The following is an 11,933-nucleotide window of genomic DNA, read 5'->3' as shown; positions in this document are numbered from 1 at the left end:
GAAAACATAAGAACGAACGAGCAATTAACAGAGAAACAAAAAATTGGAGTCGACCCTAAACCTTGACTCAAGTGTCTGGTAGTGGCGATCGCACGTCGTTGGCGTACGTGTTCTTTGGTGTATTCCTTGGGTTAACTCTTTATGTTTCGTCGCTCTACCGACCCGGATCTCAGAGGCTGCGTAGAAAGAAGCGCGTGCTTGAGATCTGCGCAGCCAGGTGCCGGACCCGTCCCAGCCGCTAGTCAGAAAAGCGTCTGCTCTTTCAACGTACTCATTCAATTAATTTTCATCGATTATCCTGACAGTTGATTGGCCCTCGTCCTAAGTAAACTTTTGCTCCAATATCATGTGTATCCATTATAACTCTTTACTCGTACCAAAACCACCGATTTCGCACCAATTTGATTTTTTAGAAGACTTCTTCTGAATATTCGGAAAACCGGAAGTAAGTGCTCGACCGGAAGTGCTGAGAAGAGAAACTATATAGAGCATCACACGCTGTTCGGGCCTCTAAAAAAACAAAAAAAAAAAACAAAAAGAAAAATGAACAAAACTGGCCCCAACGGTGACGCGGACAGGGCAGCTTAATGTGGTGTAAGTAGGCCTCCATGTTTTCGGATAAATTCGAAAAAATCCGATGAACACTAGCCGGAAAGATTTTTTGACAATTCGAATTTATCCAAGAAACTCCGATTTTAACGGTCAATATGACCTTGTTCCGTTCTTTATCGAAAGGGCAAGTTCTAAGCAGTCAGCGATACATCGGCCGGTTCGGCCGATATAATCTCGCCAACAGTATCTCGTAGACCGCAGCCATCGCACATTTAACAGAGGGCTCGTCGCGCGCAAAGCGAGAGGCGTCAACGTATGTAGGGCCCCCGGGAGCGCTAGGCGACATCGAATGTACGGACCTCGTAAAGTATGGCTGCGTCTATTGCAACAAGCTTTAAGGTTCTGATATGCATAAACGTAAGTTTTTTGTATTCAAGTATTTGTGCTCCTGTGTATGTGTGTTTGTGCGCTCAAACCTTCCAGACATCTAAAATACACTTAGTGTGTTCACATGTTTTCGTGTTCAGATATCATTTCATCTGAGATATTGGAGTATAAGAATAATGCAAAATTAAACTCCGAATTTAGGAGAATTCGGGATTTACCGAAAGTAAACTCCTATAAACGCATGATTTATGCAAAAAACAAAACAAAACAAAACAAAAAAACTCTGGTAAACAGTCTCCGAATTTCAAGAAAAATAAACTCCGAAAACACAGAGCCCTAGGTATAAAGTATTGTGCTTAAGTACCCGAACAGCGGCAACCATATGAGTTCTTCATGTAGAAAATGAAGCTTTGTGATACGATGTCTGAGGAACTGGAACTGCGAGTACAAAGACTGAGAAGATTACATGCGATGCAAGCACTGTTCTCTTCTTTCCATTGGCGCTGTCCTTCCTCTCGTCTATTCTTGTGGCTTTTGTGACACTTTTTTTTTTTGACAGCAGCAGTACAGCAGATCTGACGATGAGAGTCTGACAAGGCGACGAGGACGCCTTCTTTTTCCTCTCGATAACGAGGCAGCAAACGCTTGGCATGCCAAGCGTTTCAGACCTACATTGAGACCTACATTGAGAACTACATTGAGAGCAAAGAGTGAGCTCGCAAACACCTTTTTTAAAAGTGTAACCCAGTTCCACTTCTGGACAGCATCGTAGACAGTCTACGCAGACTTAGAAGACAGCATCGAGCTCGAGTCGTCCGAGTAACGCAATGCGTCTGGATGACGTCTGTGCGACGTGACGCCACCTCGCGTCGACAAGAGGAAGCTTATAAAAAAAAACATAATTGTTATTTCTTTAACTTCTTTCGTGTTCAAATCTATGACAAATTGAACGTAGTTTACAGTGAGCGTGTAGAGAAGTATCTGTTTGCGCGCAGACGGCCATATCGGCGACATCCGGGCTATCCGAGCATTCCGCTCAGCCGCCATCTTGTTCGTACAGCAAAGTGGCCTGCATCGTATTTGTCTCCGATGCTGTCTTCGCGAAGCTGCCTATTTTGCCGGCTACGTGAAAATCGGAATGAGACTTAGGATGGCCACTGTCCGCTTCGCTGTCTATTTAGCCATCTACGGTGAGTATTGTACACAACTAATGATCCGACAGAGGATTAAGCCAAGGAAAGCATACGAGACGTTATTTGTGGTTTCTTCACTGTAGTGAAATGGTTCTAATTTAAACTGAAATGAATTAAAGTCGACGAAAAATCGCCCTTTCCGTCTGTGGGATCCGAACCTACAACCTCTTCGTCCACTTTAATTTATTTCAATTGTTGCTCATCTACAGTTAAGAAACCGTTGGCCTGCGATACTTAGGTGGTGCAGGCAGGGCATAGTTTTTTTCATTTATATTTCATTTATTTTCGCCCAACTCCACTTTAAAGTTAAGAAACCGCAAATAATATCCCCTCTGATTTCCTTGGCTCAATTTTCTGCCGGTTTCATTAGTGGTGTATAATAGAGAAAACGCGTCCCTCGGACAATTCTCCAACGGTGAGTATTGGAACACACCCATTGATTCAACAGCGTCCCGCACCGATGGACTTGAGCGCCATGGCTGTCAGGGCTGCGGCCAGAAGGAGCGGCAACCGGCGTCGCGCCTTAGTTTCGCGGTCTGCCGAGGAGGCGGCGCTGTCGTCGCAGCTTCCTCCGTGCGCGTAGTGTCCGCAGTGGTCCTCAATGAGAGGTCCCGAGATGCGCTGCATGTGACGAGAGAAGAAGGCGCTCGCTCGGTCACCGCAGTCGCGCTCCACGTGGAAGTTCTTGCACTCCACGAACTCGCTGAAGGCGCTGCGTCATGCCCCCGTTAAGGTCGTTCGTGGCAGCCGGTGGAAGGTGCAAAGAGGTCAGGAAAAACACGTATGTTAGAAAGAGACAATACACATTGCGGCGAATGTTTATGAGGGGAACTGTCGTGTATGCGAATGCACAGACAACGTTAACCAACTGTAGGAAACCATATCCAGCGATAGCCGACAGTAACCAACACAAGCCAACTTTAGCTGACACTTAGCTAACACTAGAGGACACTGGGCAACAATCAGCAAATATATGGCAAACATTACGCAGTGTTAGCCAACATGAGTGCTGGTGTCATGCTTTCACGGGCTTCTCACTCCTCATTTGAAGTCCATAACGGCTTCCTAATGGAAGTATTCTTTTCTGTGTTGCGTGAACTTCAAGTTTTTATTTCATCTTGAATACTAAAGCAATATGTGACAGCTTTTATGCCCTATTTTACTTCACAAGTACATTCTTTTATTCTTAGCCCTACAAATAATATTTTCTGGGCGAAATCAACAGCTGCTATAGCTACAACTGTACTAATACTCTACTGCTACTGCTGTCCTAATAATGTCTACAGCAACAACTACTACTACTTTGTTACTTAACCCCTCATTTCCTTAGCTAAATGTGAAAAACAAAACAAAAAGCAAAAAAGAAGCTGATTACGCGTGACCACGAGGTGCCCTTACGTAACGACGTTTTCTCGTTCGCCCCTGTTCAGACAGAGCACCCCCCCCCCCCCCGTCCTGTTACTCATCATAGCGACCGAAATGATAACCAAGTGACCACATGTTTTTTATTGACACGATGTAAGGAGAAGTTGGCGCACAAATAAGGCAACGGCTACTCCTTAGCGCTTAGAGGTGTCTTACATAGAGCACATAGGGTCCAAATTTCTAAGCACAACTAACCCGCAGTACATACAATATACAACTTAGCGTAACAGTCACGATATAACATAACAGTCAAAACAACATATTCGACAATCACGTATATGTGTACACACGGTGATGTTAAAAATATGAAGAGCAACCCTTGCATAGCATAACCGAGACAAAAATAGTCAACACGCACACAAATATACGCTGTGCCGTTAAAAGAAAACAAAGCGTAAATGCGCTAGTAACGGCCACGAATGCCGCTGTGTTCAAGAAAAATTTCGAATGCTTTTAAAGCACACTTCTGTAAACCTCTTGTTGGCCATGGGCCCGAAAGTTTCCTTAAACTTAGTGGTCTGTGGTCATTAATGTCATTAACGATGATTTAAGTCGGCGTCTTGGTGTGTCGTGTTGTGGTCATTCTAGAAGAAGGTGACATATGTCTTCATCTACGAGTCCACAATCACATTCAGGAGTTTCAGCGCGGCCAGCTATAGCGGATTTCGCGTACGTAATTGAAGTCTATGTAATTATGAGCCGAGACTGCACGCATGGTATGCAGTGTCTATGGTAGCTATTGTGCACTTAGTACTGACCAGCAGGATCTCTTCAGGCCGTGGTCCACGTCCTGCGCTTGACTGACGGTTTTCGCCAGCTCCAGGGTGCGGCGGTACGCAGGCGCACACTTTTCTTCGTCAAGCGTCACGTTACGGTTGCAGCGGGCGTGCCGAAGGAAGTCTGCACAAGAAGCAATAACCCGACTTTTGAAGGCTCCGTCACGACTATCCTCATCATTGTCATTCCGTCCACGTGGAACAGGCACAACATAAAAGAGATGTCAGCTAGAAAAGGGCTCGCTTGTGCTTCTTTATCTGGAAGGGACACTAAAGAGAAAAACCATTTTTCTCGCATTAGTAAATTACTCTTTCACGATACCAAAGACACCACGCTTGCTGCGAGAAGACGCTTAGTAAGCGAGAAAAAAAAAAACGCAAACAGGAAATGCGGGTGGCGACGCCGCCATGAAGTTCCCGCACCTAGAGTCACTGGAAAATTTTCAGAGTATCGCATCTGTTTTCCGCGCGCCGCCGCCGGCGCGATTGGCTTACTCGCATCACGTGTCCTTTCGCCGCCATATCCCTTCCAAGCGCTTTGGGTGCAGGCGCGTTCAATGCAGAGCGTGGCCGGACATTTAGCAGTACCACGGTCCCCAGAAGTACTTCGTCGCTTTTTTAAACGCGTCATGCAGACAGGGGCGTAAGCAGACATTCTTTTCGCGGGGGGGGGGGGGGGGGGTGAGGGGCACGGGCCCGATGTGCCACCCCCTGGCTACGCCACTGCATGCAGATGCCAGAACAGAGCAGCTCACCATCAATCTAACGTTACTGGTGAGCTACTGTGGGAATCTCATTTGCCGTGTGGGAAAAATTAATGTCGAAGAGCGCCGTTCTACGTGGCTGCATATTTCGCCTGAACGAATTCGCCCCCCTCGAATAACACTCCTTCCTGCAGTGAACTACACTAACTTTGCTTTTTTTTTCGGTTCGCTATGATCAGCGATATTGAAAACTACATACCTTTCTATTTGCTCGGCTTTCATATCTCGATCTGTTGAACAGATTACACATGCTATCCGAGTTATAAGCGTGCCACGCACGACAGCGAAATCGAAGATTTAACAAAATAATAACTGTTTACTGGTATACCTTGAAGGCAATTTTGGCATGATCATTTGGCACTGCACGAAACAGAAGCGTGGAATTCTGTTGATAAACTTAGTATAAGGCAATGTTATCAAGCGTATTTTTAAATTTGTTGCAAAAAAATGCTGCTAATGCTGTATTGCGCCGAGCGTACCCTTAAAATACTGTATAATTGGTGACAAATGGTCACGGCAAAAAAAAAAAAGATCAGATCCCACGCATTGAGGGAGTCGATTTTATGCGAGCCCTAGGTCTATATACATACTGTATTGCAGTAGCATGCGCTTTAAAAATTCCGGGATGTGCTATTTCTGATCAAAAGAACATAAAGCACCGTGCCGAGGAAGTTTTGATAAGAGTGCATTATTGAAAAAAATGTGCAGCAGTGCAGAAACCGAACCCCAGCTGTTTACGCGCTGGCAACGCCAAAAAAAGAACTGTTTGTCGGAACACAGCAAAACATTTGCAAATTCATTGCAACGTTGGGAATATTAAGGAGACAAGAAATAGGAAATCAAACAATTAAGTAGTGATGTCAATCATTTTTGATGGCCTATTTTCTACGTATCGCAAGATGCACCTTACCTACCGCACGCCGATTCGCCCGTGCGTTCGGCTGCTGGCGTTCCGAATCAAGACGTCGCGCACAACTTCCAATTACCGTACACACACAACTTCTATTACACATATCAACCAGTTGAACAGCAAGCACGGTGCGCAAGCAAGCTATGCGTCAGCGATCAATCGAAGGACGCAATGTTGAATGTTCTCGATGTTGTTCGATAACGTTCTCGAGTGCAGTAAACCTGGAACACCGACTGCAAAGCTAGCGCAAAGAGTCTAGATTCACCAAATGTCGAAGTAATTGGCATCTCGCACGATGTCACTACGCTAATGCAACTATGTTTACAGCTCCGGACCTAACGAACACGCCCGGGCGTGACACGAAAAAAGACCGATGAAGCCATGAAGAGAGTTCGCGAGTACATGGCAACATTCGCCGTACGTTTCATTAGTTACACCGCTAACCGCGCAGTCGATCCATACCTGTCGATGACTCTAAATCACTTTTAATATCCTCTTGAAGAAGCACACACACATAATGCCGTTCTGCCGCGCGTAACACGGCACTGAGGCTAAAAGATCGGTCACTTCTCAACGCACGCTAGCAACGCGCCGGACGGTCTGGAAGGGACATGGCCGCCGCCACCCAATGTTGCCCGCGTGCAGCCTACCTTTGCGGTACTCTGATTTTCCAGTGACTCTACCCGCACCAAACGCCGTGACGTCATAGATTTTGACGGTGCCTGCTAGTGCCTACGTAGTTCCTAATCAGTGCAAACGAAGTACATTGTCCTCTGAGGAGACCATAGACTTAACATATCAATTTACAGGACATTTGGTTGAGCCTATGTCGCCGAAATACGACAAGTACGCTTTGAAACACGCGACCTTAAGCGCGGAGATTTCGGTGCGAAGTTTTGTAATGAAACATTGATCTTGATTTTCTCCTGTATTAACAAACCTATGATGGTAAAATTAACGAAATTAAAGTTCTCAGAGTTCAATTTATCAATCTAAACCGATTCATTGTTTCACCTTAGTGACCTTTTAATAAAGTTATTATATAGTGGTGCGAGCACCGAGTCAAACGCTTGTGACTACAGGCTGGGGAGGGGGCTTTACCCACTTCCCAATGCGCGATTGAACAGAGCCCAGGTTGTTACGCCCCGGCGCTTGCAAACAGGCATCTATCTCAGCCCACGCTCATACCACAGGATAGAGCCGGATTTCCCACCGGGCTGCCCCAAATGTGGCCTCGAGAGCTGCAACTTACCAGATATGCTCTGGTATTGTCCCGCCAACGCGCATGAGCGACTCAATGACGAGGAGTCGTGGAGTGGTGCGTTACGCAGTCCCGACCTGGGGCCACAACGGCCACAACTCTTGGCTGTCCGAAGGGCCCGGGCCGTAGCGGAGGAGCTACATCTTCCCGTGCCGACCTGGGTGGAGCCACCGACCGGGTGAAGAGATGGAGCCTCTTCGTTTCCACCCATGATCCCGATCCCTTTGGTCTTTTTGAATAAAGTTCCTCGCTCGCTCGCTCTCTCCCTAGCATTTCCGGTCGAGCACCACACTTCCGGTCGAGCACAACGTCACGGGTTATACTGGTAAAAAACTTCAGCAAAAGTTTAGTTTGACGATGAATGCCATGCGTACAAAAAAAAAAAAAGTAAATCCCGCGCTAATGTCGTTATTGTGTAGGTCTTGGTGCGGCTCTAAATCCTGCGCTTAATGCAGCTCCACTACCGTGATACCTGAGAAACTGCGTAGCACGGGCAACTCAGCGATTCCCTTGGCAATCGCGCACTTGCCGAGGCGGTGGCGCCCTCTCTGGCGCGGCGCGGGTATCAGCCGAATACTTCAGAAGTGTTTTTCGCCATTTCGGGTAAATTATTGCGATCATTTGTTGGTTATTTATGTAGTTTATATCATTTAAGACCTCGTTAGTTTATCTTGCACTGGTTTCGAGTATTGTTAGCCTTGTTTTAGGCCTGTATTGACTACTGCGACCTTGTGACATGAGACGGTGAATGGATGGCAAGCCGGGGCCCTAAAGTGCTACGCACTTGAAACACATCTATAAAGAGGCCTAAGTGTGTCCAAGCGCATATTTGTCATTATTGACATGATGTAACAGGAAAGGTTGGCTCCTTTATATGGCACCATCTACTTCCTGTCGTTAACGCCCCCCCCCCCCCCCAAAAAAAAATATTGCAGTCGCAAAATTTGTGACATAATGTGTCACAGACGTATCACACAACGTAATCAGTCAGCACATAAACAAGCAGATCTGTATGACAGTGAAAAAAACAAACAAGACACGAACGCGTTTATAAAATAAAGAAAAAAACACAGCTGTAGTTTATAACGTGCTATTTCCTTTCCAGCATTGACCAGCCGAATTCTCGGAACTTCGCTGCCAAGCGGCAAACTTCTATCGCTCTATCAGGAACGCCAATAATAATCGAGACCATCGATATTCCGCTTTGAAACCATAACGTTTACTCTGAGTTTTTTTTTTTTCCTTGACCCGAACTACTAACTGTCCCGCCGTAGAAGAAAGGAACGCATCGCGGACGAAAAGAAAGTTACGTGAATTTGGTCGCGCAGCGTAATCAATACAGCAAACAGAACATGTACGGGCGATCCATATATATTGACTGTCCAGTCGCTATCTGGCAGAACTTTTTCTTAGTCTGGCCACCAGGCTGGCAATTACGGGCTTTGGCTATCGTCCTGATAGCGTGCAAATATCGCGTTCTGGTGTCTGCGGAATGGTCTTTGGAACCTGCTGTTTGCGAATTGCTTTGTCAGTCTTCCCGTACGTAGTGTGCCTTGTAGTCTCTTGTTGGGATGTGACTGTGCATTGAGCCTGATCGCTTACTCTTTCGTCTACGTCTAAAAATGCTGTGCGTGAGGGGGCATGTTCTGCCGATAAAGAAAGCGGTTCATATCGCAGGAGTTGAACGCATACACGAGGCGTTACGATACCGTGTCGTGCTTCTTTTTTTTTGGCCCGAAATGGTAATAGGCGTAGGGAAGTAGGCTTGCTTAAAGCTTTAAAGGGCCCCTAAGGCACTCCGAATTCAAAGGGGAGAGAGTGGTTTCTTTCTCGCCTTCACTACCCTTCCTACAGGCGCTATCTCCTCCTCGCCACTTATTTCTTCATAAAACACGTGGACAATTCCAGCACTAAGCGTTGAGCCTATCAGGAACTCTCGCTTTTTGACTACGCGCTGTTATCTCCGCTTGCGCAGTCGAAAACGCGCAAAACAAGGCAAGTGAAATCATTTGATCTCGCGCGATGCTCATGCGAGACAAGGCAGAATTGGTGTGCGACTGCATGACAAAGCAGGGTAGTAGACAGCTCCCAAGTGATATCCCGCGTATATGGACCAATCAAGAGCTCATTTCATCACGAAGTGCTGGCGTCAAGAATAGTGTCCAAAAGACGGGAAACGCCAGGAGAGAATAACACGCTTGTTCTTTATTTTTTAAGAGGTTGTTTAGCAAGCCTTTGAGGTTTAAGGTCTCTATTATGGTTACAGATTGCTCAGTGTCAGCCTTTGTAAAATTTCCTGCCTCGTTTTTAAAATAGAAGAAAAGAAAAGCCAAGTTGACATAGTCCATGGTGATGGCTCCAGCAAACCTAAACATGTGTTGCCGCCTTTCGGCCTCCGCGCAAAGGTAATGCTCAAGCCATTAAACGAATACCATTCTTAAACCACCGACATAATACACACAACGGTCCTGAAATCGAACGGGCAGGCGACTATTACAACTGGCACGCACAGCCGGCTTGCCTAAATAGGTAGGGTATAGGTACAGAGGGAGGGGGGGGGGGCTGTAGCGATTGGATTGAGGATTGGCTAGCGTGCGTGTCGAGCACGAACGTATGCTACGGGAGCAAAGTTTATATATAGCTCTAATAGCGAGCGTGCTGAGAGGTCATTTGGCACGATTTGTAGTACGTCGGTACTTGGCCATACGTTTTTACCCCTACCGCAGAACCTAATCACATATGCCATTCCCTACACGCTTCGATCGGGATAAATAGACGAGGACCAGAATCGGAAAAACGCACGTAGCGAATGGAGACCCCCCTCCTCTTCTCTCCATTGCATGGACAAATATTTGGAAGCGTTGACTGTTGGGCCAGTTGGTGCATCATTGTGAAATCGTTAAGCGAATAAAAACACAGTGCATAAAAAATTAGTACTGTGTACTATCCTGTCCACAACGTTTCCTCCTGCACTGCGTTCTCGTTCGCTCAACGATTTCACTATGACACACAGATATTTGCCTTACTTAAGTTTCACAGTGCGAAAAATAATACACGGCGGACAGGAAACCTTAAGTATGCACAACTAACTAGCCCAGTCAGCTACTTTATTAATCTGCCTTACCTAGGAAACAAAAGAAATAAAAGTTTGGGTAACAAAAGATGTGCTGCGGACATATTGTAGAGCACCGCGTATGGGATCGCTTATACACAGACTGCCGGCTCGTGCAGTGGTGCGGTTCGCAGTGCGCGCCCTCTTTTGCACTAGTCTGCGGGTCTGCGCTACGCTTCTGGACGATGACAAAACTTTCCTAAAGCTACCTTCCAAGAAGGACCCTGCCTGACGGGGCTGGGAAATTGTGGCATATATTAGAAGGCTATATTCGCCTGCAGCCAACAGCCTTCTTTTTTTCCTACTCCTCTTGTGCTGTGAGGAGGACACCCACCTCACTCTGCCAACCTCCATAATTTATTCAGCCGTACCGTAGTGTTGGGCTTTAAGGACATCTTAGTCGAAATCAAGAATAAGTCGACATGGACAGGGCATGTAGCGCGAAGGCAAGACTGTTCCTTATGGGTAACTCTCTGGACTCCACGAGAAGGCAAGCGTGCTAGGGGAAGGCAGAAGGTGAGGTGGGCAGATGAGATTAATTCTGCGGGGATAGCGTGGCCGCAGCAAGCACAGGACCATGTTAATTGGCGAAACGTGGGAGAAGCCGTTGCCCTGCAGTGGGCGTAGTTAGGATGATGATGATGATAATTATGGTGATGGTGACAGTAGTGTCAACGCCAGCTATGAGGGCGCTTATCGAAGAGGGGTTATGAAGAGTCCACGGTCGCTGGCCCGTAAAAGTTGATCAGCCCCTGTAAACATGGCTTCTCCTCATAATGCCTCTTACTGCTGTGGAGCCTTCTTTACAGAAAAAAAAAACGCGTCGCGGCAATTTAGTTTCGCGCTGCTAATCTCGAAGAAACAAGCTCGATTCCTGCCCACGAGGGCCAGATTTCGGTGGGGGAAATATACAAGAACGCCCATGAACTTAGATTTCGGTGCACGTTAAAGAACCCTATGTGGTGGAAATTAATCCCGAATCCTGCACTACGGCGTGCCTCAATAATGTTGTGGTTTTGGTACGTAAAACCCCCGAAATGGCTATATTATTCTCTGTTTCCCGAGACAGATTGTCCACGAAAAAGCGAGGGTCGAGTTTAGCAATCTATTCTTTTTGTGACTGGTCCTTGGCACTGCTGGTCTGGCACCGCCGGTGATGATACGGATTAGCCGCTGGCAAAGGACACCTAAGCGCGGCTGCAGTAACGACTATTAGAAGTCTATTGATTGCTGGTCGATCGGCATCTTGGTCGTGCTTGCACTAAGTGTAGAAATATAACTTGAAATAAACTTGTATCTAAGTTACACGTAACATTAATGGTGGAGGCGATGACTCGTATCAATACGTCCAGTGTCAGTATTGATTAGAATTTTTGTTACAAAAAATTAAACGCGTATTACTTTGTAAATACGGGCTCAGGGGCCAAGCTCACAAATCATTTCGTCTACAATTGTTATCTGCCTCTAGTCAGCCGGCATCTCTGAGGATGTGACGAGCACCAGTATCGAATAAAAATTTCTTTGGAACGATTCCAGCGTACGAGGCTTTTGCG

The 11,933-nt window shown here is 46.5% G+C and overlaps 1 protein-coding gene across 1 annotated transcript in view; it reads right to left on the bottom strand.

Annotated features, from left to right (window-relative positions):
- Positions 1-2,279: 2,279 nt before the first annotated feature.
- The window catches only part of LOC119391175 (uncharacterized), a 130,090-nt gene continuing 120,436 nt past the window's right edge, over positions 2,280-11,933 (bottom strand). Inside the window, exons 4-5 of the mRNA XM_049414576.1 lie at positions 4,316-4,457; positions 2,280-2,844 (exon numbers count right to left, since the gene is read on the bottom strand). Of these exons, the coding sequence (XP_049270533.1) occupies positions 2,574-2,844; positions 4,316-4,457 (413 nt within the window). The 3' untranslated portion in view covers positions 2,280-2,573. The remainder of the gene's footprint in view (positions 2,845-4,315; positions 4,458-11,933) is intronic.

The sequence above is a fragment of the Rhipicephalus sanguineus genome, chromosome 4, assembly GCF_013339695.2.
Source record: "Rhipicephalus sanguineus isolate Rsan-2018 chromosome 4, BIME_Rsan_1.4, whole genome shotgun sequence".
NCBI lineage: Eukaryota > Metazoa > Arthropoda > Arachnida > Ixodida > Ixodidae > Rhipicephalus > Rhipicephalus sanguineus.
The sequence above is the reverse complement of the archived record's forward strand: the minus strand, read 5'-3'. Positions and strand labels throughout refer to the sequence as shown.